This window comes from Acipenser ruthenus, chromosome 28 (assembly GCF_902713425.1).
Source record: "Acipenser ruthenus chromosome 28, fAciRut3.2 maternal haplotype, whole genome shotgun sequence".
Classification (NCBI taxonomy): domain Eukaryota; kingdom Metazoa; phylum Chordata; class Actinopteri; order Acipenseriformes; family Acipenseridae; genus Acipenser; species Acipenser ruthenus.
Window position 1 is genome coordinate 5015718 of NC_081216.1, and position 27801 is coordinate 5043518.

The window sequence follows — 27801 nt, forward strand, 5'->3', positions numbered from 1 at the left end:
TGACCCTGGAATGAACTGCTAAACCATCCATTTTGGGGCACTCTGCTCCAGTTATACCGCACCCTCGCAGGTCGGAAGGGAGATTGCTGAGTACGATCACTCGCTTTCTGTCACAACATTAATACCCCAGAAGCTCTGCCTGCATGTCTCTTTCGTAGCATTCGGGTTCAAAGTGGTCCTCACACACAAAAGAATTTTGACCGAATGGAAAGGTTTTCAGTGTATTCCTCGTTCTCAAATTATATAGCCGTTTTTTTTGCTATGATCGCCCATTCTGAATTAATAGACTTTGGCACACAAAATAACTTTTTCTTCTTGTTTTTGTGCTTATTATTCAAGCACCTGAAAGCTTTGCACGCCCCATGTTACACGCTATGGGTTTTCACTGCTGTATTCCATAAACCCATCAGCGCAACTTTTGGCCAATCAAGGAAATCAACGACTTGATGTCATGTTGCTGCCTGAAAGGCACTTGACCCAGAAAGCTGACAAACAAATTGAAAACATCGCTAAACGCACAACTTATTGACCAAATCGGTGCAGCAAGAAGCATTTACTGAAAATGTGGAGCACTTAGAGAGCTTTGTTATTTTTGGCTACCCTTTAAGATTTGTTAGACTATGTGTGTTTCTTTGATGTGCCAACTGAAATCTAGCATTGCTCAGTTTTTGCAATCTACAGTAGCAGATGTGCTTTCTACTACATCACGTGATGGAAAACAATCACCTTGTATTCCTTATTGAGCAATCTAGATAGACAGAATCCCATTACTTACACAATATTGGAACAGTATAATCACATTTTCTTGCCTGGGTGTACTTGAGCTTGAAATTAATAACTTTAGATCTTGTGTCGAGTCTATAGGGGTTATAGCTAACAGTTATAACTTTGCTTATCACTGTGTTTCAAATGATGGTATTAAAATTGACATTATTGTGATAGGGTGCCAATGCTGTTGTATCACTTACCATTTTCCAGAAGCCTATCATTATTTAAAAGGGCCAGTGAAAATTACATTTGTGGAAAACTTTTTTTATGACAATTGCTATTTGACTTTGAACTGAGATTGGGAGATCAACTGCATTACCCATGGATGACCTCTTCAAATCTCAAGGCAAGGTAATGCTGTTTTACCAAAAGAACCAATGCTATAAAGCAGAGCTGTGGAAAGATCAACTTATTATGGATATTATTGTGGATCAAATACATATACAGTTTTAAACATTCGTTATTACATTCAATTTTATGGAAAATAAATTCTTATGTGATTTATAAGTTATAATATCTTATTAAAGTTTCCCATAGTAAAATCATATAAATATCACAGTGAAAAGTAAACCATAGGTAAGTATTGTAAGCCCAGAGAGGTATGGCGTGAATCTACCCATTAAACAACTGTATGTGCTTCCCATTGCAGGAGATTTTTTTTTTCAATCCCTCTGATCTCCTTCTTAATCTGTCCCACATCCTCCCTCTCTGTTTGACTACAGCTATGGCCAACCGTTTTGCATCACCCTACAGAATTAACAAATGTTTCATAAAGTCGAATGAAAGCTGCCGGATAATGTTACGTTAACATTGAATTATTTTGTAGTTTTCCATATACTTAATGAAAAAAATACTTAATGAAACAAACTTTTATAAGGGTGGCTAAGGTCGTGTGAAATCCGACTACCATGTCTAAATATACATTTACAGATTTGTAAGCAGCTGCCTAACCAGCCCCACGACCAAACAACGCCGTTACCTTCTGTTGTTAAAAAACGCGTTGATTAGTATTACAGTAGGAATATTTTTTGTTAAACGGGCTGCAGAAGCGCCACTCCTCTCTTAAATAAAGCCCGCCCAGTGAGGTGGGGTCTTAACTTTAAACCGCTAAGACTGAGATATCATTCTGGCAGAACAGAAAACACTGGAGCATTCATTCACCTGGTGTGAAACTAGCTATACCGAACAGGAAGATTTAACTGCACGCCTGAACCAGCGGCGATCTGTTTAATTGAAATACTTGTAAGAGTAAAGGACAGTAATTTACCTTGGAAATGGTTGGGTTTAGGAACGTTTTCCTCTTCTATTTGCTATCTCTCGATATGTTGTTAAGAGTAGTATCAACTTCTACACCCGGCACAGGTAAGATTAAGTTTTGTGCAATCTAATGTGTTGTTATGTTTTTAAAGCAAAAAAAAAACATAGCGATCAGGTGAGCAAAATCTGCTAAGAGAGTTTGTTAATAATATTATACCAAGAAAAAAAAAAAAAAAAACAACATATTGGAGATCATCTACACTAACAATGTTTTATTTTATCAGGTCTTTATGATTTACATTAAACGAAGTTCTAAATTGTGGTACGGCTTACTAAGTATTTGCGGGGGTCTCGATTGAATGTATATATATGTGTGTGTGTGTGTGTGTGTGTGTGTGTTTTAATGTTTATATTCTTACTGTGGTAAGCCAAAAATGATCCATCAAACCCAAGTACAGTTGGTTAAGGAACACGAATATTTTCTTGGATTTTTCTTAGAGCATAGTCTGTTAAACACGTTGTTATTCAGAGGCGTCTATATTCCCATAAATTATAGTATGCCATACAGTCGATAGCGACCGTGGGAAGAATGTAACCCACAACCAAGCTTCAGTTATGGGATAACCGCACTCCACATTTGATAGAAAAAGGTCATCGATACGCATCCACTAAATGGCACATAAAGTCTGCAAAACCGCGAATCATAAATTGCAGCAGATCAAAGGACAAATTAACTAAACTGAGCATACCCTAAGGTCAAAGTAAACTAACACAGCAAGTTTACTTAATTTTTTAAACGAGGAGTTTCTCTTGGGTTGTAGTATTTGGTGGTAAACAGTTCTAACAAGTGGGCAATTTGAAGGCTATATTTGGCAATGGGAAATAATCTGTAGTTAGGGTTATATTTGTTTTAATTTTTTATCAATAAAACCCCATGTAATGACCCAAAGGGATTATATAGTAGTTCTTAAAGTTCCAATACCGTGCACCGTAATCAAACACGCTTTATTTTTAAATTGACGATACTAGATATTGCACAGAGTGACTACCCCACTCCACTCACACAACGCAAATCTGAGAAGAATCTTAGTAAGAAGAGAAATTAGAAGTTGAATGAAACATCTCATACAGGAGAAAGTGGTGTTTAGAAAGCCTAGATTTTTTATTGGATGAAAAAAAGTATAATATAGCGCTGTATGCAATCTGAAATATCTCTGGAGTATAGAAACCACCTGGGGGCCATGAGATCACCCCACAAAACAAAGAGAGACAAACACTCAAGCTGTGTTTATCTGAGTATTCAAATATTTATCTCAGCACTACTGGTATGAGGGCTTCATATAAGAGTAATACTTATAGGGTTATGTGATCAAATTGTCTTTTTAAAACATAGGATAGAACACACCAGTCAAGTCTGCTTCAGTGTTTGAAAGCTGGTCAGAAGCTTTTGACACCATGGAAAATACCATCATTCCTTTAATATTCACATTCAGTACTTGCTTGAATAGGGTGCTAATAGGTTTTCTGTGGTAAAATAGTTTCATTAAAAATCTTACAAAATTACCAGGCATAAAATAAAGTTTTGGCGTTAAGTCGGAGTTAGACACGTTAAAAATGTCACTGGTAATTGTGGGATGAGGATAAAGACAAATATTCTGTTGGTTGCTGTTTCACTAATTGTTGAAACATGCTGCAGTGTACCACAATCTGTGTGTTCTGTATTCAGGGCCATTATCAGAATACATACACAAGCTCCCCTCCCCCTTTGCTACTGCCTATCTTGGTGAACCAGATACTGTTGGCATGGTCCTGCAACTACTATCAGAATGAGGTAATAAAATAACATTCAAACTATTAAGAGTGCCACTGTTTTTCCACAATGTGTAATGGAACCCACTGAATAGATGTTGTTTTACAATGGAAAACCTCCTAAAAAAACAGTGTTAGAACACCACAGTACATCTTTAAATGACAGCTTCTCTGTTTAGCAAACAGTAATCATTTATTCTATTGCATGTTTTATGAGAATGTTTTATATTTATTCCAAGTTGTATTGTTATTATGTGAATGTTTGCTCATTGAATGTCCCTGTAATGTAGTGCTAAGGTAGCAGCTATCTCTCGCATACAGTACAACAGGATTAACGTGGGGTTTAGGAACTCTAATCTCGTTTTGTAATTGGGAGCTGCATGCTACCAAACGGCAGGTTTATTAGGATATTATGCAGCACATCTGTTTTACAATCGATTTCAGCAGATACCATCTGGTACCTGTAATTAAAGCCTAATTAAATCCGACTACAGTTCTGAAAATAATCACCCTCACTGTGTCTGTAGGAGCGTATGATGCAAAAAGGAAACCAGTTAATCATAATATAGAACCATTATGATATTATAAATAATAAACTGGATAAAAAAAAAACAATGTATTGATGATGAGATATAGAGGATACATCATGAACATTCATGGAGTATTATAACTCTTCTGAAATAACCTGTTTCTGTAACAATATATCTTGAAAATAAAGTGAACCTACATTTAACAACTTCCCTTAGGTCAGTCTCTGCATCTGTTTAGCAATATGGTGTGATTCACCTGTTGGATTTGAACAAATCCTAAATAGAAAATGTATTTAATGCTATGACATGTAATTACACAGTAAATGGTGTTGTGTAAACAGTGATTGATGAAACACAACTGAGATTATCTTGACATTGCAACTAGCTTAATACAAAGCTGTAAAAGTGTATTATGACACTGGGGGATATGATCCATAATCCACAAACTCCATGGATTTTTAAATGCATCTGTAGTAAACAAGGAGATGTTTGCAAAAGCCTTAAGCTGGGTACACACCTACACAAAACATTTCACAAGCAACTTTGTAGAGACCACCTGTCTGCTATTTGATTGTACATGGTGGACATGTTGTTTGTTAAAAACTAGAAGCTTCCAAATTCACCCAGTACAATCAGCGGGCTTGCTTATCAACACGATTCACTCCAAATTATTATTATTATTATTATTATTATTATTATTATTATTATTATCACAAGTTACAAAACTACTCAGATATTTAAGTTTGTGGCTATTAAAGGAACTTTTAGTATGGGTATGTAATATCATATTCATCAGAACTAATTTATTTGTTGTGTCGTTTAGATGCACTGTCACATCCTGGTGGCTTCTTAAAACCCCCATGGTCTCAATGGAGCTCTCAAACATGTCTTCTCTCTAAGTACAGAAGGTTATCAAAGTTTACCGTAGTAAAAGCATAGCATAGTGTAATAAAGCACAGTGAAAGCACGGTAAAGTATAGATAGGTAACCATTGTAAAGCCCAGAGAGGTCCAGTAAAGCATATTAAAAAGACTGTAAAGTATGGTAAGCAATGGTAAATGCAAAGTAAAAGCATGGGCAAAGCATGGGAAAACTCCAAACTTACCGTGCATATTTAAACTTTTATAAGATCAGGTAGATTGGTTTGGGGAAATGCCCCCAGATTGCTGTGTGTGTGTGTGTTTAGAAAGTTCTGGGTGGCTCCTTTCTTGGGAGCAGCTTACTGTAATATATAATATTATTGTGTTATTGCGCCACATGCACTCTACAATATTTTATATCTTATACAAACACTGTGAATACATAATAAAATAACTGTCAGAATATGACATGGGCATTCTTTGTTAGTTAGTCTCTTTATAACTGCCCAAGACTTCCTGAAAGGAATAAATAGATGTCAACATCAGCAGTGCTGGCTTTCTAGTGATTAAACACTGTGCCCCTTGCTCCCCCTGACCTTTCTTGTTTGGACTGATGCCAGGTCTTCATTAAATACATTTCATGGCACACAGTGCAGGAAGTGAATTCATTCTTATTGGTCTAATGTTTTCCCATTTTCATCATTCTTACCACACCTGGCATTCTTCACAATGTGTAACATTTATTCACTCCACAACAGGGGATATTTTTGAAAAAAACTTGTTGCCCAAGGGACAAAATGCTAGAAAAATCTGCTTGTCTTTATTAAAAATCTACTTGCCCCCTACCCATTGCGCAAAAAATGTAGAATATAACTTGTAGGATTTTGTTTTTATTTAACAGTGAACACAATCAATCAATTAGTGATTAACAAGGGAGGATCTAGCCTTGTAGCTTGACGGGTTCATTAAATTCTTCAAGATACACAAAAGGTTCTCTATGACCCCACCTCACCTCAACAAATGTATAACATACAGTAGATGCTGGTTATTAGCAACCCTGATAAGGACAACTTTCGGTTATTAACAACATTTTCCCAGGAACCAATCCCGTCCAATAGACTTTAATGTTAATGAAATTCTGATATCACAGCAACTGCACGACGCTTATTGACAACTTTATTACTAGGTGCCAGTGCTACAGAGCGCACTTGCATGATTTATGCACATACTTCATGCAGCTTTTATAACACACTGACTTCGCAACTGCGTATTTCAGCTCAGAGAATCCGCAATGAATGAATGATTGTAATTAGAGATGATTTAAAGAACTGTGATGGGCACTGAGGGCCCGATGACTGTGATGGGCGCTCAGGGCTTGTGAAAGATAAATTTGGCCGGAGGCCTCGTCCGTGGGTGCTCGACGGCTACCTGCACAAGGCCGGCTGGAAAAACATGAACAGTTACATGCATCCCAGTCAAGCAGATAGGAAGTGGCTATGGGCCACCCCCCACAAAAAAAGACGAGGCTGCCAAACCATGAAAAATAATAATAAATGATTAACGCACCCCACAGTGGCGCACTGCCACCTACCCCCCCAAATATTGAAAAATTACTCAATAAATAATAAAATGTCCAGTTTCATTTCACTTTGCTAGCAAAAATGAATTAATACATAAACACATTGCCATGAGATTTACAGTCTGTATTTAAAAAATAAAATATTGTACAGATAATCTCATAAGCATTTCATTTCTATCATTATAAACATATTTGTCAATCGCCATGTTTTAATAGTTACACAAATTGATGGATTGTGCGTGTCTAATAAATAATTAATATCGCTTTTGTTCAGATCTATTAAAAAAAATATAGCATTTAAATCTAAAAAAAAAAATGCAAATGTGGTAAATAGCAAACAAGGTTAGCAACACTAAAATTGAAAGGAAAAAAAAAACGATACATTTTTTGCCAGGGAAAGTTTGTCTTGAAATGCTTCTAAACATACGTTTTACGTTTTTTTTTTAAACATCCCAGCAAGCAAATTGACCACGAAGTGTTATAAATTTCACAACACGATTTTTTTTTCTAATCCGTTAATACCTTCGCCATTATGGTATGTGTGTGTTTATTTTATTTTTTTTTATTTACTTTACTAGATTACAAAATTTAAATGTCAGGTTCATGTATTAAGAAAGCAGTACCACTTATTTGCTAAATTTACAAAAAACGTAAATAATACCTTCAATTTAAAAGATTAGTCTATGCGTTGCTAGAGGCTCTCTAGGCAGCCATTTGTTGGTTTCTTTGTAACCAATAGAAGATCAGCTTCTTACACAGCTAGCCAATCAGAAGTGACAGGGGTGGAACGTAAACACTTTTTAAAATGTGTGCTTTGGCGCTAGACTTCCGCAATTCAGTTTTCAGAAACTTGCGTGGCTCTCTACATATATACCCGGAGCGTCTTTCTAGCAACAGAGCAAACATAGGACAAATAAAAACTACTTGTCTGATGGACAAAGTATAACGGCAAAACTTGTTGTCCGCCACACAAATCGTGTTGCCCCCGGGCATTGGGCGATACGAATTGCACACCCTGGCATGATAAAGATAATTGTAAAAAAAAAAATTAATTAAAGCATTTTAACTACATGCATAGAAACAAGGTCATATATCAAGCTTTTTTATAAACGCAAACTCACTATTATTGTGTGGAATATAAAGGGCACAAAAACTCTGAATATCATATATAAATTATGGCTGTAAACAATAGCGATGTATAGTAAAGCATATTGATATACGTGGCAAACCTATGATAAATGCATAGTGTGATCATGGGAAAAGCATGGTAGAACTGGGGTAAACTTTTATGGGGTACACTAGAGTGTAACCATTATCTGCCCCACTGCAACACTTAGTGGAGATAAGAAATACAGCTGTAAAAAATACAACATAGAACAAATGCAGTGTTTCTTGCATCCAGAGTATTGCCGGTGTACGATGCTGGAGAGCTCTGTAGAGGCCACAGGGGTGCATTTAAGTTATGATTCTATTATGGAAAAGTAACCAGGATGTGATGACTGAAACAGACAATGATATACAAAGTGATTCTAAATAACAACAAGAATGCATTCGTTAAGATAACTGATATTTCATACCTGTGTGAGTAATCTTAAATTGTTTCCTATTAATAATTTTGGAATTGGAATATATGTATGTAGTCATTCCAAACATTGTTATATACAGTGTGAAGGGGAGTTCAAACAAGGTTTCTTTAGAAGGAATATCTGGGATTCTGCTGTGGTGCTTCACCCATAAAACTAAATGACTGCTTTAGGCCCATGTGTTGCGAGGAAAGGACGATTAATGCTTAACTGCTTACTGAAATGGTAATAAAGGGTTTTATAGATTAAATGAATACAATATTGAGTTAATAGGGATTGGTCTTTTTTAAAAATAAAGTACCATTCTTATTTACCATGTTGTCATGGTGTTTAGCTTTTGCCAGGTGCCCTCTGCTTTACATGTATCTACTCTGTTGAATGACCACTTTATGGCTTTAGACAATCATTATTTTCAGAAAGCAAATGGTCATACTTTGCAAGGTCAAACCCTTCATCAGTTGTTGGTGTCAAAGAGGTTTTAAAGTACTTACCAAAAGATGCATCTTTAACCCAACAATGTTGAGGTAAGAGGCTGCTTGTTTCTGTGTGCATCAGGGCCACTTTAAGGGTGTTTATCTTGAGGCCTTTTAGATGCTTTTCGACTGCTTGGTGTTGTAAATGATTGCTTTGTTCTGGCAGTCAAGGCTTTTTAAGGAATTTTCCTTTGGCTAGTGATGCAGTCACCTACCAATTTCCTAATTAAATATCAAATAGGTATTAATTGATGCTATGAGAACATTGTATTGTTCAAAGGCAAAAAGCATGTATAACTTGACTAATTGACAAACTCATTTAATTTCTGGATTCATTGTACCATAATCCATCAATTAAATACACTCAAAGTGAAAAAGTATCATACCAGTTCCTTTTCGTCACACGAAGGCTGTCTTGTTCACTGAGTTGTGAATAAATTCAACACAGTTGGAGAAATTCTCTTTGTAATGATATTTCTGCATCTCCACAGATCACATAGGAAGTAGATACTTCTGCCTAAACACAGCAGTATGTGTCCTAATTATATTGACTGCAGGGTTGTCCTTAAATGCAGTGACCCAGCTGGAATATACCTTTCAAAAGCACCTCTTATGACGCCATCTTTATGATGCCAATATTATTCACTTACTGTTATTTTGTGGTATCCGCTTTTATTCAAGTTTAGTTAAATAGAAAATAAATAAATAAATAACCAGAAAAAGTACCATAAATTTAAATTTCTGAAAAGTATGATGTTACACAATTTCTGAATGCTACTTTTATGTTTTCATTATGCAAGATTTGTGTATTTGGCTCAATCGATATGTTTCTAAATGTTGGCACCCTGTAGTGTGCAATACTTTGATGTCATATTTGAACACATGGTTAGTTCATCCATAACTATGAAAGACAATATGTTGTAGTGTGGGGACAAATATCCAGATGTTCGTATTCGCTAAAAATGACAAAAATACCTTGCACTTATTTACCGCCTCACCAAAAGTTACACAACAGTTTAAAAAACGGCAAATGAAAAATAACTTTGTGAGATGTGAGATTAATATAATAAAACAGAAATAAACACAGCATCATCACAGCAGCTCTTGAGCATCTTTAAAAGTTTTAGACAGCAAAAAGTAAACAAACCAGATTATGCGCGCGCGCACTTAGTGATCTCTATGGAACACTGGAACACGTTGTGCTGCTCATGGGACAGAAAAAAGGCAAGCATGTCATTCTGAAATGCCTTTACTGGGATATTTCTCTACTTTAACGTGTTACATATTGTAACGTTTTGCTGTAAAATAAAGGCACACACGGGCCACAACCCCGGGCACTGGCTGCTATGCTGTCTCTATAATGGCTTTTATTACTTTTTGAAAAAAGAATGAATATCCACACAAATATTTTAATTATGAGCTAATATCCGAACATGAAAATCCTGTGTTCGCCCCAGCACTAATATGTTGAAATACTACATTAAAGTTATTAATTTGTTGACAAACATTTTGAAGACATTGGCTTTTAGTCAAAACTTTTGTGAAAGGATTTACTAAGATCTTTTACCATTACTGCACAAACATAGGGTAAATATCTGAAAATGTTTTGGTGTCCCGTTTGTTTCCTAAAGCAGAATATGGGGATGTGCACTGTTTGGTTAACAGTGTTTGTTTGTGATGTAAGTTACCTGCAACACTGCTTGGTTAACAGTGTTTGTTTGTGATGTAAGTTACCTGCAGCCTGCTTGTTTGTACTCCTTGAAAATCAACAGATCTTGTTTTCAGGGGTTTCACAACAGAAGGGTTTGCTTGTGAAACACAGCTGTACAAACATGAACATCATTTTAATTTGGGTGTTGGTTGGGGTTAGGGGTTAGGGCTTAGGTTGGAGTTGATTTAAAAAAAAAAAATATATATATATATATATATATATATATATATATATATATATAATGTATTTGTTCTTTTAAAAAGCTATGCATGGTCTGCTTTTTATTTTATTGATGTTTTATAGACCATATTGAGAGGTTCACATTATTTCCTAAAAACTATTTTATATTAGAATTTATTTTATTTGTTTTTGTTCTGGTTGTTATTTTTGAAATAGGATACCAAGACATAACAATAGAATGCCCCCATTTCAATATGATTTTACAAAACCATGCTTCACAGCTCAAGAGCAACAGTTTCGCTGTCTTGTGTTGAATCAACAATCCTAACAAATAACCTGACGCGTGACAAGCATTAACAAAAGAACAGGGTTTTTGACTGAAACTGGCTTCTCATTGTTGATTACTAGAAAACATTATCTGTTCTGCATTCAGGTTAAATTAACACAAACACAATCCAATCTACATAACAGATGGAATTGGCAACTTCTAATCAGGCAACAACAGTGCTTAATGTGTAACAAACTATTTCAGGAATGTCCTCTAATCCTTTTGTGCAACCAGGGTTGTTTCCATGGTAACATGGGAGCACTAGCTTAGAGTTGGGCAACACTACCTCTTTATTTAAAAGCTTCTTATAATTGCCCCATTTCCTTGTGGTCATAGTGTTCCCTTATTTGCTATTCCCTTACATTATTAAACAAAATGTTTTACAAAATGAATCCAGCACACTGGATATTTAATTAGACAGTCCAGATAGCATAGTTGTCGTCAGTGAATGGTTTTAATAAAATATGCATTAAATGTATTTAGTTTTTATTATAATACTGTATTTTTCTCCTCTCATAGACTATAGCTGGACATAACCAAAGGAGACATTTTTACGTGTATCTAAATAATACAATTTAGTGGTAGATTTTGTACTTCTGTCACCAGGGTTTGAAACTCCCATTTGACCTATGCCCAGTCCTGGAATTCCAAAACTTCCCTTGTTTAGGTATATTATTGAAATGACCAAGAGTTTGAACAAGCAGACCCCTGGTAAATCTGCTCTGAACTGATCACACTTACCACAGCATGAAGAAGTCACACCTGAGTCTGTATATTTACTATTAGGAGATATGCATGGAGCTACAACAATGTATTTAACAACAAACTCCTGAACTAATTTCAATTATATACTTACTTCAAGATAGTTTCTGAAACCCAGGACTGGGTCCGGGGCTATTGTGAGTTTGTATTTACTGTACACACTGTGGATGCAGGTCAAGGGTATTTATTTTCATGATCTGGAAAGCTCTAATTTCATAGCAGGGAATGTATGTTACTGACATGACATACATGTTATTCCATGTGTTTTTCCATCCAACTATATGAAAATAACAAGTGCTGGGATGTTTAAATGTTCATGATTGGCTTCCTGTACATGATATCGTTTTGATACAGTATGGTTATGGTTCTGATTAACAAAATTAATGTATTTGTACAGCTGGAAATTTAATGCAATTGTACTGCACCATATGCAACACACAAATGTTTTGTTTACTGGTTATTAGATGGTGCACTGTTTATTTATTTTTCGGTGTTTTTTTATTGATACAAGCAGCACTGTTTAATAGTTTTCTTTCAAATTTGAATTAAAAAACGAATTTGTAAAAGCAAATGTAGCTGGAACTATTGACCAAGTGTGGTTTTAGAAAGAAATGTTCATTAAAGCAAAGAAGGTGTGTTCTTTAACATGTTTGAGTACTTGATAAGCTAAAATAAAATAGGTTCATACAGATGTGATGTGGGATGTATAACTTGATTAAATGACTTTGTAAATCAAACTCATTTAATTTTTGGATTCATCGTACCATAATCCATCAATTAAATACACTCAAAGTGAAAAGCATTCATACTTGTTCCCTTTCGTCACACGAAGGCTGTCTTGTTCACTGAGTTGTGAATAAAGTCAACATAGTTGGAGAAATTCTCTTTGTAATGATATTTCTGCATCTCCACAGAACACATAGGACATAGATGCTTCTGTCTAAACACAGCAGTATGTGTCCTAATTGTATTGTAGTAAAATTCATAGTAAAAGAAGTACAATTTTGTTACATGAAGTATACGAGCATGGTCTTTATTGCCACCGAACCTGTTTCAAGAAGTGTTTGTTTGAATATTTGACTATTTATGCCAATATTGAAAATGGCCTTCAAATATAAGTAAGTGGGTATTTTAGCAGTGTATGTAAGTAGTCAGTAGTCTTTCCTGGAAGACCAAATGATGGATATCTGATGACATACCAAAGATTCCTTGTGTTTAAAGAGTTAAGTACTGCTCTATGAAACATTACAGAACCCAATAACCAATCTCTGGACAATGATGAAACTGTGGCTCATTTATCAGGAACCAGAATCCAGTTGTAAGCCAAGGGCAGGCCAGGTTACACCTTTCGTTATCTGCAGTGATAAACACTGAAAGGGCAGAGAAGCATTCATGTTAAAACGACTTTGTTCAACAAATATGGGAAGCTCTGTTTAAAAAAAAGATTACCCATTGAAGCAGGAAGCGACTGGACTGCTTTATTTCGTACTGCAATTCCATATCAGCCGAGCCTGTTTTCTCCCCTCCAAAGGCACAGCAGAGATCCAAACTTCACACCACTCAGTTCACACCACTCTGCAGCACAGGCTCCACTCGCTTTTGATTCAGCTACCACAACCTCTGAATTCTCAATTTCATCTGATCCTTCCTCAGATATACGTTTTCAGATTTTTAACGATATCAAGCAACTTTCATCCTCTTTCCACCTCCATTTCTGAAGTATCTGATCGCCTTGGAACCAGCAGCCATTTCATCCTGATCAGAGACACCAGCAGCAACACTCGCCTCTCCCACTGCTTCAGCCACGCCCACCCCTTCTCTAGTTGCCAATTATCACTCTAGTGACCACCTCTAGTTTAGGAACCTCTGCTTCAGTTGGTCATCGCCACTCTCTTCCTCTCCTCAACTGAGACGCAATATGATTGAGGGCAAAGATGTTAATTTGGTCTCTATTCTTACTGCAACCTCAGAATTTGTGGATCACAGTGTAGTTGACTGTGGAGATCTGTCTGTTACTCTAAAATCTCACTCTTGGAGAATTTGTGCTTGCATTTTCTGTTTTTCGTGATGTCCTTTGTGAAGTTTATGCTCACCGATGGCAAGAACTGGACTCATATCTATTTAACATTGTTAATCTCTCAGTCAGATATGGCGGTACCATTTTTTATGAGTATCTGTGGCAGGGTGCCCCGCTCCTGCGCGTATTTTGAGTTTTGTGTTTTATTTTGTTTGTTATATGTTTTATTGTAGTGGTGTGGGTTATGTAGCACAGGTGATGTAAAATGTAATTTGTATGTAGGCATGGGGAAATGCACAACCACTTCAAGTGCAGATTAAAATGGGTATTTGTATGGGGCCACAGGAAGTGCACAATTAGTTCACATGCAGACAGTGCCAAGATTCAAGTGAATGATTGATTAACAATCGAGTCTCGGCACAGCTGTATAAAAGAATGACTGTTTCACGCACACAGGGTTGGGTGTACAGTGAGGAGGTATGAGAGAGAGGAGAGAAACAGGAAATAAAACAATTGCTACTCAACACCAGCATGATACTTGTTTGGTTAAGTGTTTGTTGTGTTTTGTTATACCTTTTTATTTGTTCATTTATAATAAACCGGCACAACAGCGCGATTTACTCACAGCACTGTTGTCATTCTTTCCTGGTCTGATGTCGCCCGCCAGCCAGCCTGTTCACACTACCATAAAGCATTGGGCAATACATTGATTGACTAATGTCAACCTGATCATGATCTCTTTAATAGATTCTTCAGTGGTCTCCATGCTAATGCTTGTAGAGATTGTGTTTCTACTGCCCATTCTACCTCTCTGTGCCCAAACGCAACCTCCTCTTCAGTCTCCTCATCAGCCTCAAATTATTCTTCCCCCTACTCTCGACAACAAGGATCATGCGTCTGCAGTTCCTCCTATCCATTCTTCAGCTCCGCCTGCTTTTTCAACAAGCTAAAACAAAATGGCCAAATGGTTTAATAGATCAATTTGAAAAAATTATCCAGAGAAAAAAGGCACTTTATAGAACATTTGAAAGGGACCAAGAACAAAGTACACAGAAAGAGTACTTGGAACTGCAAACGCAAGTCAAAAAAAAAGAAGTTAGAAAGGTCAAGAGAGAGATAGAAATGAGCATTGTTAAGGGGGCTAAAACCAATTCCAAAAAGGCTTTCCAATATTATAACAGCAAGAGAACATTCAAGGAGGAGGTAAAATGTCTAAGAGATACAAATGGCAAAATCATATACGAAGAGAAAGAAATAGCAAATATATTAAATGATTACTTTACACAAGTTTTTACAAAGGAGGACACGGACAACATCTCCCACATGTTGACCTGTTCATATCCAGTTTTAAATAGATTTAGCATAACAGAGGCAGAAGTGTTAAAGGGACTAGGAGCTCTTAAAATAAACAAATCCCCTGGGCCAGATGAGATCCTCCCAATAGTAGAAATGAAAAAAGTTATTTACAAATCGCTAACCAAGATCATGCAACAGTCTCTTGAGACAGGGGTTGTCCAACAGACTGGAGAATTGCAAACGTAATACTGATCCACAAAAAGGGAGACAAAACCGAACCATATATTTTATTACGGTATATGTAAACTTATGGAAACTATAATAAGATCCAAAATGGAAAATGATCTACATGGTAACAGTATCCTGGGAGACAGTCAGCATGGTTTTAGGAAAGGGAGATCATGTCTAACTAACCTGCTTGATTTTTTTGACGATGCAACATCGACAATGGGTAATTGCAAAGTATATGACATGGTTTATTTCCAGAAAGCTTTTGACAAAGTCCTGCATATAAGATTAATTCTCAAACTGAACACAGTAGAGATTCAAGGAAATGCATACATATGGATTAGGCAGTGGTTAAAAATGTGCATTATAAATACCATATGGGAGGTACTGAAATTGAAGAAGGAATCTGAACAAGTAACCAACATCTTACTGGCTTAAAAAACATCTACTTTTAAAGCCTATACAGGGAAATGGAGGGAATTTGTCCATTGGTGCAACTCAAAATCTTTGTACACCACAAATATAAATCTACTAACCTTTTTATCCTACCTGTGCCACCTATTCCATAATGGTCTTGCGCTCTCCTCCATCAAAGTGCACATCGCTGCACTATCTAGCATTTTACCTGGCTGGGAGGATCACCCAGTAGGTTCTCACCCTGCGGTGTCCAGATTCCTTAGGGGGGTTAAACACCTAAGGCCCCCAAAGAAAAATATCCTTCCATAATCGAACCTCAGTCTAGCACTGAATAAACTCATGGTTCACCATATGAGGTAAGAAGACGAAGATTACCTGTAATATGGTTTCTTCGTAGAATGGTGAACTCCACACACCTATATCCCATCCTCCTTCCCCCTTTCTTGGTTTCACTTTGGGTAGTTGGTTTGGAAATTTGGACATAGATACTCTAGGAAGGGGAGGCTTAATAGAGGAGGGATGTTACTTGGCGCCAAAAAAGGATTATATAAATTATCTCTGGGAAAGAGATTGGCTTTTCTGACCCAAGTGACATGGAGACTGGGAGTTCTCTCTGTGTGTGGAGTTCATCATTATACGAAGAAACTATATTACAGGTAATCTTCGTCTTTTTACATATGTGTTGTTTCTGTGGTGATGCTCATTCGTGTTCCATCTGCCCTCTTTCATTACCAATCGCCTCTACCCCATCAACATCCCAGCTCTATCAGATGCTCTTCAGTGTCACCCTGATTGTGTTTTTTTTGTTAAGTCATTTCTGGCCTTATTAATGGTTTTTCTACTAGTTTAAAATCCATCCCTTCTTCCTCTATTATTTGTAAAAACCTCCAATCTGCTATAAAAGAACCAGAAGTCATCGATTTTCTCATCAGTTCCGAGATTTCAAAGAGATTCATGGAGGGCCCATTTTCAGCCCCTCTCTTCCCTCAAATCTGCATCGATCCTATTGGAGTAGCTACAAGGAAAATGTCAGGCAAGAAGCGCCTCGTCATTGACCTCTCTGCCCCTCGCAGCTCTTCTATCAGCAGCATTGATTCTCTAATTCCCTTGGATCAGTTTTCTCTTGATTACATCACTATATCTGATGCTATCCATTCCATAAAAATATCAGGATGAGGTTCCTGGTTAGCTAAAGCAGACATTTCCAACACCTTCAAAGTCATGCCTATACTCCCTTCTGTCCGTCATCTTTTTGGTATCTGTTGGAAGGGACAATTTTACTTTGCTAATAAACTAACTTTCGGATGCCGCAGCAGCCCAAAGATCTTTGATTCACTGTCCGAAGCCCTCTGCTGGCTTGTACTCAATATTAATCGCATCCCCTTTTTGCCACACTTATTGGACGACTTTATCTCCTCCATCAGCCCCTCCAGCTGTAGACCTCTTAGAACTCAGGTCTCTCTTCTCAGCAGTCAGCGTCCCCCTCTCAGAGAAGAAAACCATCGGCCCAGTTCACTCTCTTGAGTTCCTAGGAATAACTTTGGATACTATTCAAAGAGGCAGCCTGACTGCCTCTCGGTAAACACATTTGCTTTCTCATTCAATCCTTTGAGATCAGTCATTCAGTTTCTAAATGGAACCTTTTTTCACTCCTGGGACATTTCAATTTTGCAATTTGCATCATTCCTCAAGGTAGGACATTTATTTCTTGTCTTCTCGCTCTTTCTACAACAGCTAAAAATCTCATCTCTCACGTTAATATTACAGCTGAAGCCAGGAAAGACATTAGTATGTGGTCCTCTCTCCTACAGCACTGGAATGGCCTTTCTCTGTTTTACAATGACTTCATTTCTGCCCCCAATGACCTCTCACTCCATACGGATGCTTCTTCTATCGGTTTTGGCAGAATTTTTCTTAATCAATGGTTCTCAGATGTCTGGCCTCCAGAAATCAACACTCTTCCTCCTCAGCTTAAATCCACAGCCTTACTCGAAGTATTCCCTATTGTCAATGCAGCCTATCTTTGGGGCCCATTTTGGCAGAAAAAATCTATGTTAATCTTTTGTGATAATCAATCTGCTGTTCATATTATTAATAAAGGCTGTTCCTCTTCCCCTCTAATTATGCAACTTTTCCGCTGACTAGTCTGGATTTCAGTTATCAATAATTTTATTTTGAAAGTCCAACCCCTTCCAGGTATCACTAATAACACTGGTGACGCTCTTTCTCGTTTACAGAATGCACAATTCAGACGGGTTTGCTCTCCGCCAAGTGGTTAGATTAGTCTTAAAAAAAAATTGTAATTAATCACTTACTTTCATTTCTAACTAACAATTTTCTCTCTTCTTTGCATTGGTGGTGCAGTTGCGGGGAGCCGGGGGTTCTCTTTTGGGGGCAAGTGAAGCTCACTTCCCGACATTAGAGGCCGACTACGTCACAACGCCCTCTGAGAGGAAGGTTCCTGCTGTCCAGAGGTGACAACTGGCCAAATAACTTAACTACATTTTGTTTTCCATTCTCCTGCTAAATCTATTAATTTGCACCCGTGCCAGTTTCCCCCTTTGGAGAGCAAAGCTTGCTCCCAACTTTTGAGCTTGTCATCGACTCAATCAAGTGTGGCTCTTACATTCTTCGCTTTTGTTCTCCCTGCATAGATCGCGAGGCTGTCCATGCAGCCTCAGAGTGTCAGCCGAATCTGACCACTATTGACTAGATGACTCAGTAAGCCAGGGAGACCTTGGTTTGTCCTCCCATCCTTTCTTAGTTTCCCGTTGGGGAAGTCACTCGCTTCCTGTTGATCGGTTCTCAGAGTACCCTATTCTATTACTAAGTCACAAGCACTGTGTCTGTATTCTAGTAGTCCCTTTATGCAGGCCTGGCTCCTGCCTCGTGAAGTATTGTAGATGTCCAGTTAAGGCTGTTTAGTTAAATATCTTTAAATTAAGTATTATTCATAATTTAAGTCTAAATATGTACCTACATTAATCCACATTTTGGGTTGCTGTTTTAATCAGTTTTTGTCTGTTTATTAAATAATAAACTCATATATATATATATATATATATATATATATATATATATATATATATATATATATGCACACACAGGGTTAGAAACTCACACTTGCTCACAGCGAATTAAATCTGATGAGGACTAGTTGATGCCGGTGTCCTGTGTCTCAGTAGTCCTTTGGGCGAGTACTTAAAACAAATGTACACATATACGCTCACGTTCAGTCTTGCGTTACAAAAATGCAGGGAAGTCAATTTTCTAATGGGGTGTAGCAGTGGGGTGTAATCATTCACAAATAATGCTTAGAAAACATTCACTCTGAACTGAAACCTTACTTCATCGCCCCTGCAATACCAACCCCACTTAATGACGTTTTATGTTTGTGTTCCACCTCTGCGCGGGATGCAAAGTTTATTGTTTGAATTTACTAAAACACGTTGCATCTTTTGAAGTGTAAAGTCATTTTACAAAAATCTGGAGATTTATACTGGGACGACCCTGACAGAAGATGTCATTAGCAAAGGGGGCCAGTTGTACTGACGAGGTCAAACAAACAATTGGTCACGTTTTACTAAACATTTTAAAACTATTAAACAAACACTTGCCATAGAGAACATTATCGCAGTATGTTGCTTAAAACATAATAACACAATATATTAATAATAAAGTTGAGTTCTTATCTATAAACAGTAACACGTTTAAAGCCTGGGACTCACTGTCTGTAGCTTGGTGTTGTTTATATTATCGTCAGCATATTTTAAGTGATGGAAGCTGAAATTACTTTAAAACACACTTTTCTTACACCAATACTGGTGAGCGATAATCAGTTAGTTTGAAAACCAGGCTTTAATCATTGATAGTAGGTGCACAGGTCTCCAGGGCTCAAGCACCAATGGGGGAAAATAAGGTCCCGCACAGTGCAAATAAAATAGTGTGGATGCTTCATAAGCAGAACTGTTATTGCAGCATTTAAAATATAAAATACATGCATAAAAAGTCTCCCAACTTTCTTGAAAATATCTGCGTTTCCCTCATTTTTCTTTTGTATTTGTTATGCTCTCATTAGTATCTATAGTAGATTCAGCGTCTGTCAGTTCTGGCAGATTCTACTGTTCTTGTTGAAGCGGTTTTCTCCCACTGCTAATTAAAAAAAAAAAAAAAGCCACCTAACAATTTCATCCCGAGGCTACAGTGAAACATATTGTCTTTAAATTGAGACTTTAATGAAGACTGCATATGTACGTGAGTACATTCATTATTGTAGATAGTAATTCATAACCAGCCAGCATTTTTGTAAACAGCAACAAATGTAGTGTACAATAAAATACACATTTTATTTGTGTCATCGGTGTCAATTTCAGGCGGAGCTTCATGGTCGGCAAGGTGACACAGCTGAGAGAATTCTTTCCTCTGTCATCCCGTCTGGTGTTGTCAGTTTCTCACACACAGTACAGTAATCGCTCAGTAACGAGGTGCAAACAGGGGATTGATCGATCTTTCTGAGTGTTTACGAAGGTGCTTTGTTAAAAAAAATGTAACTCTAAATTTATAACAGTGCAAAAATAAAATCTAAGCCTATTTTTAGGGACCCCAACTGTTGTTCTTGATTCCAACTTAGGCACTTCACATAAGGACTAGCAAGTTTACATCAGGACTACCAAGTTTCAAAAGGTACTAGGCCTTTGGACTAGTAGCACAATATTGTTAGTTTCTAACTCTGTGTGTGTGTGTGTGTGTGTGTGTGTATATATATATATATATATATATATATATATATATATATATATATATATATATATATATATACAGTACTGTGCAAAAGTTTTAGGCAGGTGTGAAAAAATGCTGTAAAGTAAGAATGCTTTCAAAAATAGACATGTTAATAGTTTATATTTATCAATTAACAAAATGCAAAGTGAGTGAACAGAAGAAAAATCTACATCAAATCAATATTTGGTGTCACCACTCTTTGCCTTTAAAACAGCATCAATTCTTCTTGGTACACTTGCACACAGTTTTTGAAGGAACTCGGCAGGTAGGTTGGCCCAAACATCTTGGAAAACTAACCACAGTTCTTCTGTGGATTTAGGCAGCCTCAGTTGCTTCTCTCTCTTCATGTAATCCCAGACAGACTCGATGATGTTGAGATCAGGGCTCTGTGGGGGCCATACCATCACTTCCAGGACTCCTTGTTCTTCTTTACACTGAAGATAGTTCTTAATGACTTTCGCTGTATGTTTGGGGTCGTTGTCATGCTGCAGAATAAATTTGGGGCCAATCAGATGCCTCCCTGATGGTATTGCATGATGGATAAGTATCTGCCTGTACTTCTCAGCATTGAGGAGACCATTAATTCTGACCAAATCCCCAACTCCATTTGCAGAAATGCAGCCCCAAACTTGCAAGGAACCTCCACCATGCTTCACTTTTGCCTGCAGACACTCATTTCTGTACCGCTCTCCAGCCCTTCGGCGAACAAACTGCCTTCTGCTACAGCCAAATATTTCAAATTTTGACTCATCAGCCATTTTTCTGCACCCCAGTTCCTGTGTTTTCGTGCATAGTTGAGTCGCTTGCCTTGTTTCCACGTCGGAGGTATGGCTTTTTGGCCGCAAGTCTTCCATGAAGGCCACTTCTGACCAGACTTCTCCAGACAGTAGATGGGTGTACCAGGGTCCCACTGTTTTCTGCCAATTCTGAGCTGATGGCACTGCTGGACATCTTCCAATTGCGAAGGGAAGTAAGCATGATGTGTCTTTTATCTGCTGCAGTAAGTTTCCTTGGCCGACCACTGCGCCTACGGTCCTCAACGTTGGCCGTTTCTTTGTGCTTCTTCAAAAGAGCTTGGACAGCACATCTGGAAACCCCTGTCTGCCTTGAAATTTCTGCCTGGGAGAGACCTTGCTGATGCAGTATAAATACCTTGTGTCTTGTTGCTGTGCTCAGTCTTGCCATGGTGTATGACTTTTGACAGTAAACTGTCTTCAGCAACCTCACCTTGTTAGCTGAGTTTGGCTGTTCCTCACCCAGTTTTATTCCTCCTACACGCTGTTTCTGTTTCAGTTAATGATTGTGTTTCAACCTACATATTGAATTGATGATCATTAGCACCTGTTTGGTATAATTGTTTAATCATACACCTGACTATATGCCTACAAAATCCCTGACTTTGTGCAAGTGTACCTAGAAGAATTGATGCTGTTTTGAAGGCAAAGGGTGGTCACACCAAATATGGATTTGATTTAGATTTTTCTTCTGTTCACTCACTTTGCATTTAGTTAATTGATAAATATAATCTGTTAACATGTCTATTTTTGAAAGCATTCTTACTTTACAGCATTTTTTCACATCTGCCTAAAACATTTGCACAGTACTATATATATATATATATATATATATATATATATATATATATATATATATATATATATATATATATATATATATGTATATATATAATTTGTACAGTATATAAATATTAACTGTATTGTAATTAAATGTACTGACGTATGACTAGATTATTTTTCTTTGATGCCCTGATGAAATTTACACCAGATGGAACTTGACAACACCACATACTACTGAAATATCAAATTACTAGTAAATTAAAGCAAGTCCCTCACATGACTGATTAAACTAGAGAAGAAATTGGAGATGTGTTTGCTTAAATAATGGTGCCCTACACCTTGTTGATAAGATTATAGCATCAGCGCCATGAAGTTATGAAATCCAAGCCTTTTTCTGTGGTTGTCAGAATGATCTTGGGCATGCAGTGAACCAGGGGCGGATGAATCGTGTGAGAAAATGCTCTGCTAGCTGATGATCAGTGTGATTAGATTGATAAACCAATCAAATAAGTAAAATACACCTCGCCTACATGTTGATCAAAAGTGTATTTGCTAGTGGGGATACAATCCATGTAATGTTGTTAATCTCCCACATTTTGCTGTGACCCAGCTGTACTAAGAACCATGGTGGTGCATTTATCCAAGTTCTGAAACTGATCAAAATGAATGCTTTTATCTCATCAGTGTTTGCCATAAGCATTGCATTAGCCTATATTTTCTTCTTTAAAAACCTTAGAAAAATAGTTGATACTATTTTTTTAATGTGTGCTGAATTACAATTGATAACCATTTTTAATTTTTTTTTTAAATTATTATTAAATATTAGCAGAGCTGCAATATCAACTCCTCTAGGGCCTTAAATGTTATTTTTGTTAAATGTGAGGGTGACGTGTTAAGCATGTTTTTAATATGTCTGAAATGGCTTTGAGAGGGGTGTACTGAACAACATGAACAGAGCAATTGCAATGCAACTGCAATTATTTTGGACTCTTTCTTGCATTCATTCAAACCCAATGACAGAACACCAGGGCAAACCGCACAATTCTAATTAATCTGCATTGCTAAGAACACAGCTATTTAGGACTCTGGTTATTTCAATGATGAAGATGGCTGTCACTTGGGCTTGTTGGTTATTCAGCATCATCCTATTTCTACCATGCTATCTGAAAAAAGCGGAAGCCGATCCATAGCTTATTATTAAAATAGTGAGTTATCAGTTTATCAATTACTTAAATATTTCTAGTGATTGATGAGAATCCTATTGGCTCCTGATTCTCCTTGGATATAGAGCTATAACCATTTTTTCAATACTGCAAAATTCCCATATGATGCATTAACTACCAAAAATAGACTAAACTGAACATCAGTGTAAACCTCATCAAAGTTCAATCTAACCTGGTAACTTTGAACATGTAGTTACAAACATGACCTTGGCACTGCCTTGCTTGGGATCCATGTGACTGAACTACCCTGATTGCTCCATTGAGTCGTGGTAGATCCTCCCTGGGCTTTGATCACTGTCTGTACGAAATTCCTGTGTTGACATCAGCTGTGATCAAATAAGAGGGAAAGTAATACAAAATACGTATGTGAGTCTGTGAACGAGTAGAGTGCGGTGTCCAGATTTTCTTTAAAAAATGTGTCAGGGTTTACCAGTATTTTCAAGTGTGTCCACTAGAGGTTGTCTGAATGGCTGTATGTACAACGCAGGTGTAAACAACTTTGTAATAAGTGGCAATTAATTATCTAATTAAGAGCCCTATAAAAGAGGCTGTTTATCTGGGTCTCTCTAGATGGTGAGTAGGAGTTTGAGAGCAGAAGCGTGTGTAAACTGTGGAAGCCATTATAAGTGTATGTAACCTGAGAGCAACACCGTCTTCTGGTTTAAAGCCACCACGAGTGAGTAATCATCAACAGCCCAGGTAGGGTGAATCAGTGGCTGTTTGCCTCCCAACACAACAACATTATTTTGTTACTGGGTGTAACAATTATCGTGTGTTGTTTGATTGTAGCAGTTCCAACCTTAGTTAGGGACATTCTACGTGTAGTTAGTATTCCAAGAGGAGTTAGGATTTTGTTTATTTTTTGTTGTGTTTTTGTTTTCCTGTTCACTTTAAATAAAACACACCCACTGTTTTGGAAACAATCTGAAGTCTTCAAGCTCTTTATTGTGGAAATCTTGCACAACATGCAGCCACACTGTCACACAGCCTAGTGCAATTGTAACAATTAAAACCATTTGAGTTTTATCAATTGTGGAAACCAATGTAAAAAACGGAAGCAGTACAGCTGTTATAAAGGAGTGTGGCAAGCTGGCCTGAGCGGTGACGTCAGCCCCAGAGGAAACACACAGCACTGCGAGTGAATTGCAATGTGAGTGCGCTTGCATGCGCGTTTTAATAAATAGAGATTTAACAACACAAACGGCGCAATGGCCAAAACAAATAGACAGACAAACAAATATGGACCAACCCAAAACAAGTATCATACTGAACTGTTTCAGCACGAATAGCAATTGTTTTCTAATTATTATTATTTTTGTCCTGTATCTCCACAGCCGTTCTCCACTCACAAACACACTAACCCCAAGGGCCTCTAATATCCGGTACTGATTTGTGTATCAACTAAAAATGCCTTATCAAAACGCTTTAATTCCATTCCAACACAAATACCTCAAGAGTTAAAGTAAGTATTATGCTACAGTAATAGCATTGTTTTTTAAATGATGTGATTGGCCTTAACTTGACGCACTAAAAACAACAAAACACATCACAATTCTCTTCTTATTTTAAATCAAGATAATTTAAAACAAAAGACTATTCAAACACAAACATAATTCTACTTAAATACATTAAAATTTTTGTATTGTATTTTACACATTTCAGAATGTTGTTGCCAATGCAGCTCAATGGGTGTACCAAAAACTTGGGTAATATGCCTAAATACCATATAATTCATTTGGCAAGAGACTTTCCCCCAAAGGACTTATTGCTTTGTTGAAAATAGCAAAATGTTCTTGTTTAGCTCTGAGATCCAAAACAGTGATGGTCATAAAGATCGAACATCCCCATCCAGATAGACAGGCGGTCCAGTGTTGAAATGTTACCCTGACCCCTGACGTGAGCAGGGGAGGTGAGACTCATGGAGTCTCTTTATCAGCTCAGTCTGCAGTGGACAATGGGACCATGGTAAAGGGCCTTCCCAATTAAAGGGTTGGGAAGGGATGTGAAATCGGCAGGGGAATTGTCTCTGTGAATGGAGACGATGTTCCTTGAAAGGCATCCTTCAGATGAATTGTAGATAAAGGCCTTTCAGCAAGTGGGTAATCACAGGCTTAGGTTCTTCTGATGAAGTCTTTGCATTGAAAGATGTCTGAAGTCTTCTTTTGTAGATAGTTGGTTTTGTAAATAGATCCCCGGTCTTGTTTAGAGAAAGATAAGTGTGCACATGCTATTCCATCTTGTAATGCTTATTTATTTATTCATGTATTTATATATGTATTTATTTTTGTCAAGTGTTACTCATAACAGCTACCATCATTTGTATTTTCCATTAAATGTTATCCTATGTATAGATGTAGACAGTACAGTGTTCGTATTTGTGATTTGTAATATGTTAATCCATCATGTGTGCTTTACGGTCTTCTCTGATGTGTCTTGTATAACTTTTAAACCGTTTTTTGTGTTGTTTTCATTACAAACATGGCACTATAGTTACCCACTCCAGTTTTGAATGTATTTCAATATATTTGCACAGCTGATGAGCTCACATACCATGTACCACAGGCCAGGTGTGCCATAGTAGACAGTTTAACTGTTCTGTCCAAAATCTAAATTCCACAAGCAGCTAACCATTAATACATACATTTTTATGGTATGGAAACAGTACTGTATTTCAGAAAAAAAATACACAATCACCCCAACCATTTTTTGGCATACTGTTCCTTGCTGTCTAGAACTAAACAACACCACAAATATATGTAAGGAGGCTGTGTGGTCCAGCGGTTAAAGAAAAGGACTTATATTTAGTTGTTTAGCTATTGTTTTGTACCAATTGCCTGATCTATGAAGGTAAACAACCATTTGTAGGAGGCTGTGTGGTCCAGTGGTTAAAGAAACAGGCTTGTAACTAAGAGGTCCTTGGTTCAAATCCCACCTCAGCCACTGACTCATTGTGTGACCCTGAGTAAGTCACTTAACCTCCTTGTGCTCCGTCTTTCGGGTGAGTCATAGTTGTAAGTGACTCTGCAGCTGATGCATACTTCATACCCCTAGTCTCTGTAAGTCGCCTTGGATAAAGGCGTCTGCTAAATAAACAAATAATAATAATAATACTAATATGTAAATCCTGCAATCCTGCAATACAGATTAATGATGGTCTGCATTAGCTATTGAGGTATCATAAAATGTCACAGATTAGAAGTGCTGTGTTTTAGCTCTGATGTCGGCTGTGGTGGATTTCAAAAGTTAGTGTGAACGATACTATTTACTTTAATTGCATTTCTAGTGGTGACACTGCCTTGAAATTGTGTGACCTAATAAAACTTTCAGGAACTACTCACTAATAGCAGGAACTTAAAACAACAGAAAACAAATAAAGGTCAATAAATAACCTTGCTTTTATTTCTGCAACCTAACGCTAACCTGTTAAAGGATAAACTTTTTACCTTTCTTGTTTATCAGTCACCCATAGCAGTGCCCAGCACTTCCTGTCTCAGTTCAAAGGTTTCCATGGCTACCATAGTTTTGCCCAACTAGTCTTTGTTGCATTTTATTTGAATGCCTCAGAGAAGTGGTTCTTCCAGTACCCAGGGACCACCAGCAGTACTGATTCAGTGTCTAAATACAGTCAGCACTCACATATCCGACACACACACAAACACACACACAGTGGAATGTGTTTATTGTTAAATATATCGCCCAAATATGTATGTTGTTTTAGGATTATAGGGTACTGTAATCAAGAGGTTACAAACTGTGGTTGACAACAAGCTGCTGCTGTATGTCGAGCTGAGGCGTTGCGTTGCAGCAAGAAGAGTCATGACTCATTTTTTGTTTTTGAGGGGAACTCATATTAGAATTTCATGACTCATTTTTTGTTTTTGAGGGGAACTCATATTAGAATTTCCACTGCGGAATGTGTGGTATTTTGTTTTTTGTTCGTTCTTTTACCATTTTGATGTTCACTTAGCAGCTTGCAGTGTGACACGTATTGTTTATTCTGTATAAATAGTTTCATCCCAGATATGTGTGCATGGTAAAACAGTGTTTTCATCAAAAGTAAACCCCGGAGAGAGAAGTTACCTTTTTTTAAAGTTTTAACCACCATAATGGCAGATATTAACATTTTGTCCTGGAACATGTGGGGTTTAAATTCACCAGTGAAATATACCAGATGTTTCGATTCTTTGCATCGTAAACAGGTATCAATTGCCTTAATACAGGAATCTAATTTCAAACGACAGGATGTACATCGCTTTCAAAATAAATAATATAGAGTCGCTGCTCATTCTTGTGCTTTGTCTAAAGGAGTGCTGATTCTAATTGATCGAAAGCTGCAACTGTTTATCGAAGCTTCGGTGTTAATAGTCAGTGCTGAGTTCTGTTGGCTCAATGTTGAATTTAAATTATTTTCTCTGTATCAG

The 27801-nt window shown here is 37.2% G+C and overlaps 1 protein-coding gene across 2 annotated transcripts in view; it reads left to right on the forward strand.

The window, feature by feature from the left end:
• The first annotated feature begins 1878 nt into the window (after nucleotides 1-1878).
• The window catches only part of si:ch211-198m17.1 (mucin-13), a 48764-nt gene continuing 22841 nt past the window's right edge, over nucleotides 1879-27801 (forward strand). The window contains exon 1 of one of the 2 annotated variants that reach the window (XM_059003116.1): nucleotides 1879-2130. In XM_059003116.1, coding sequence (XP_058859099.1) covers nucleotides 2043-2130 — 88 coding nt within the window. In that variant the 5' untranslated portion in view covers nucleotides 1879-2042. Of the gene's footprint in view, nucleotides 2131-23975; nucleotides 24080-27801 lie in introns of those variants that run through there. The other variant, XM_059003117.1, reaches the window with a different exon arrangement.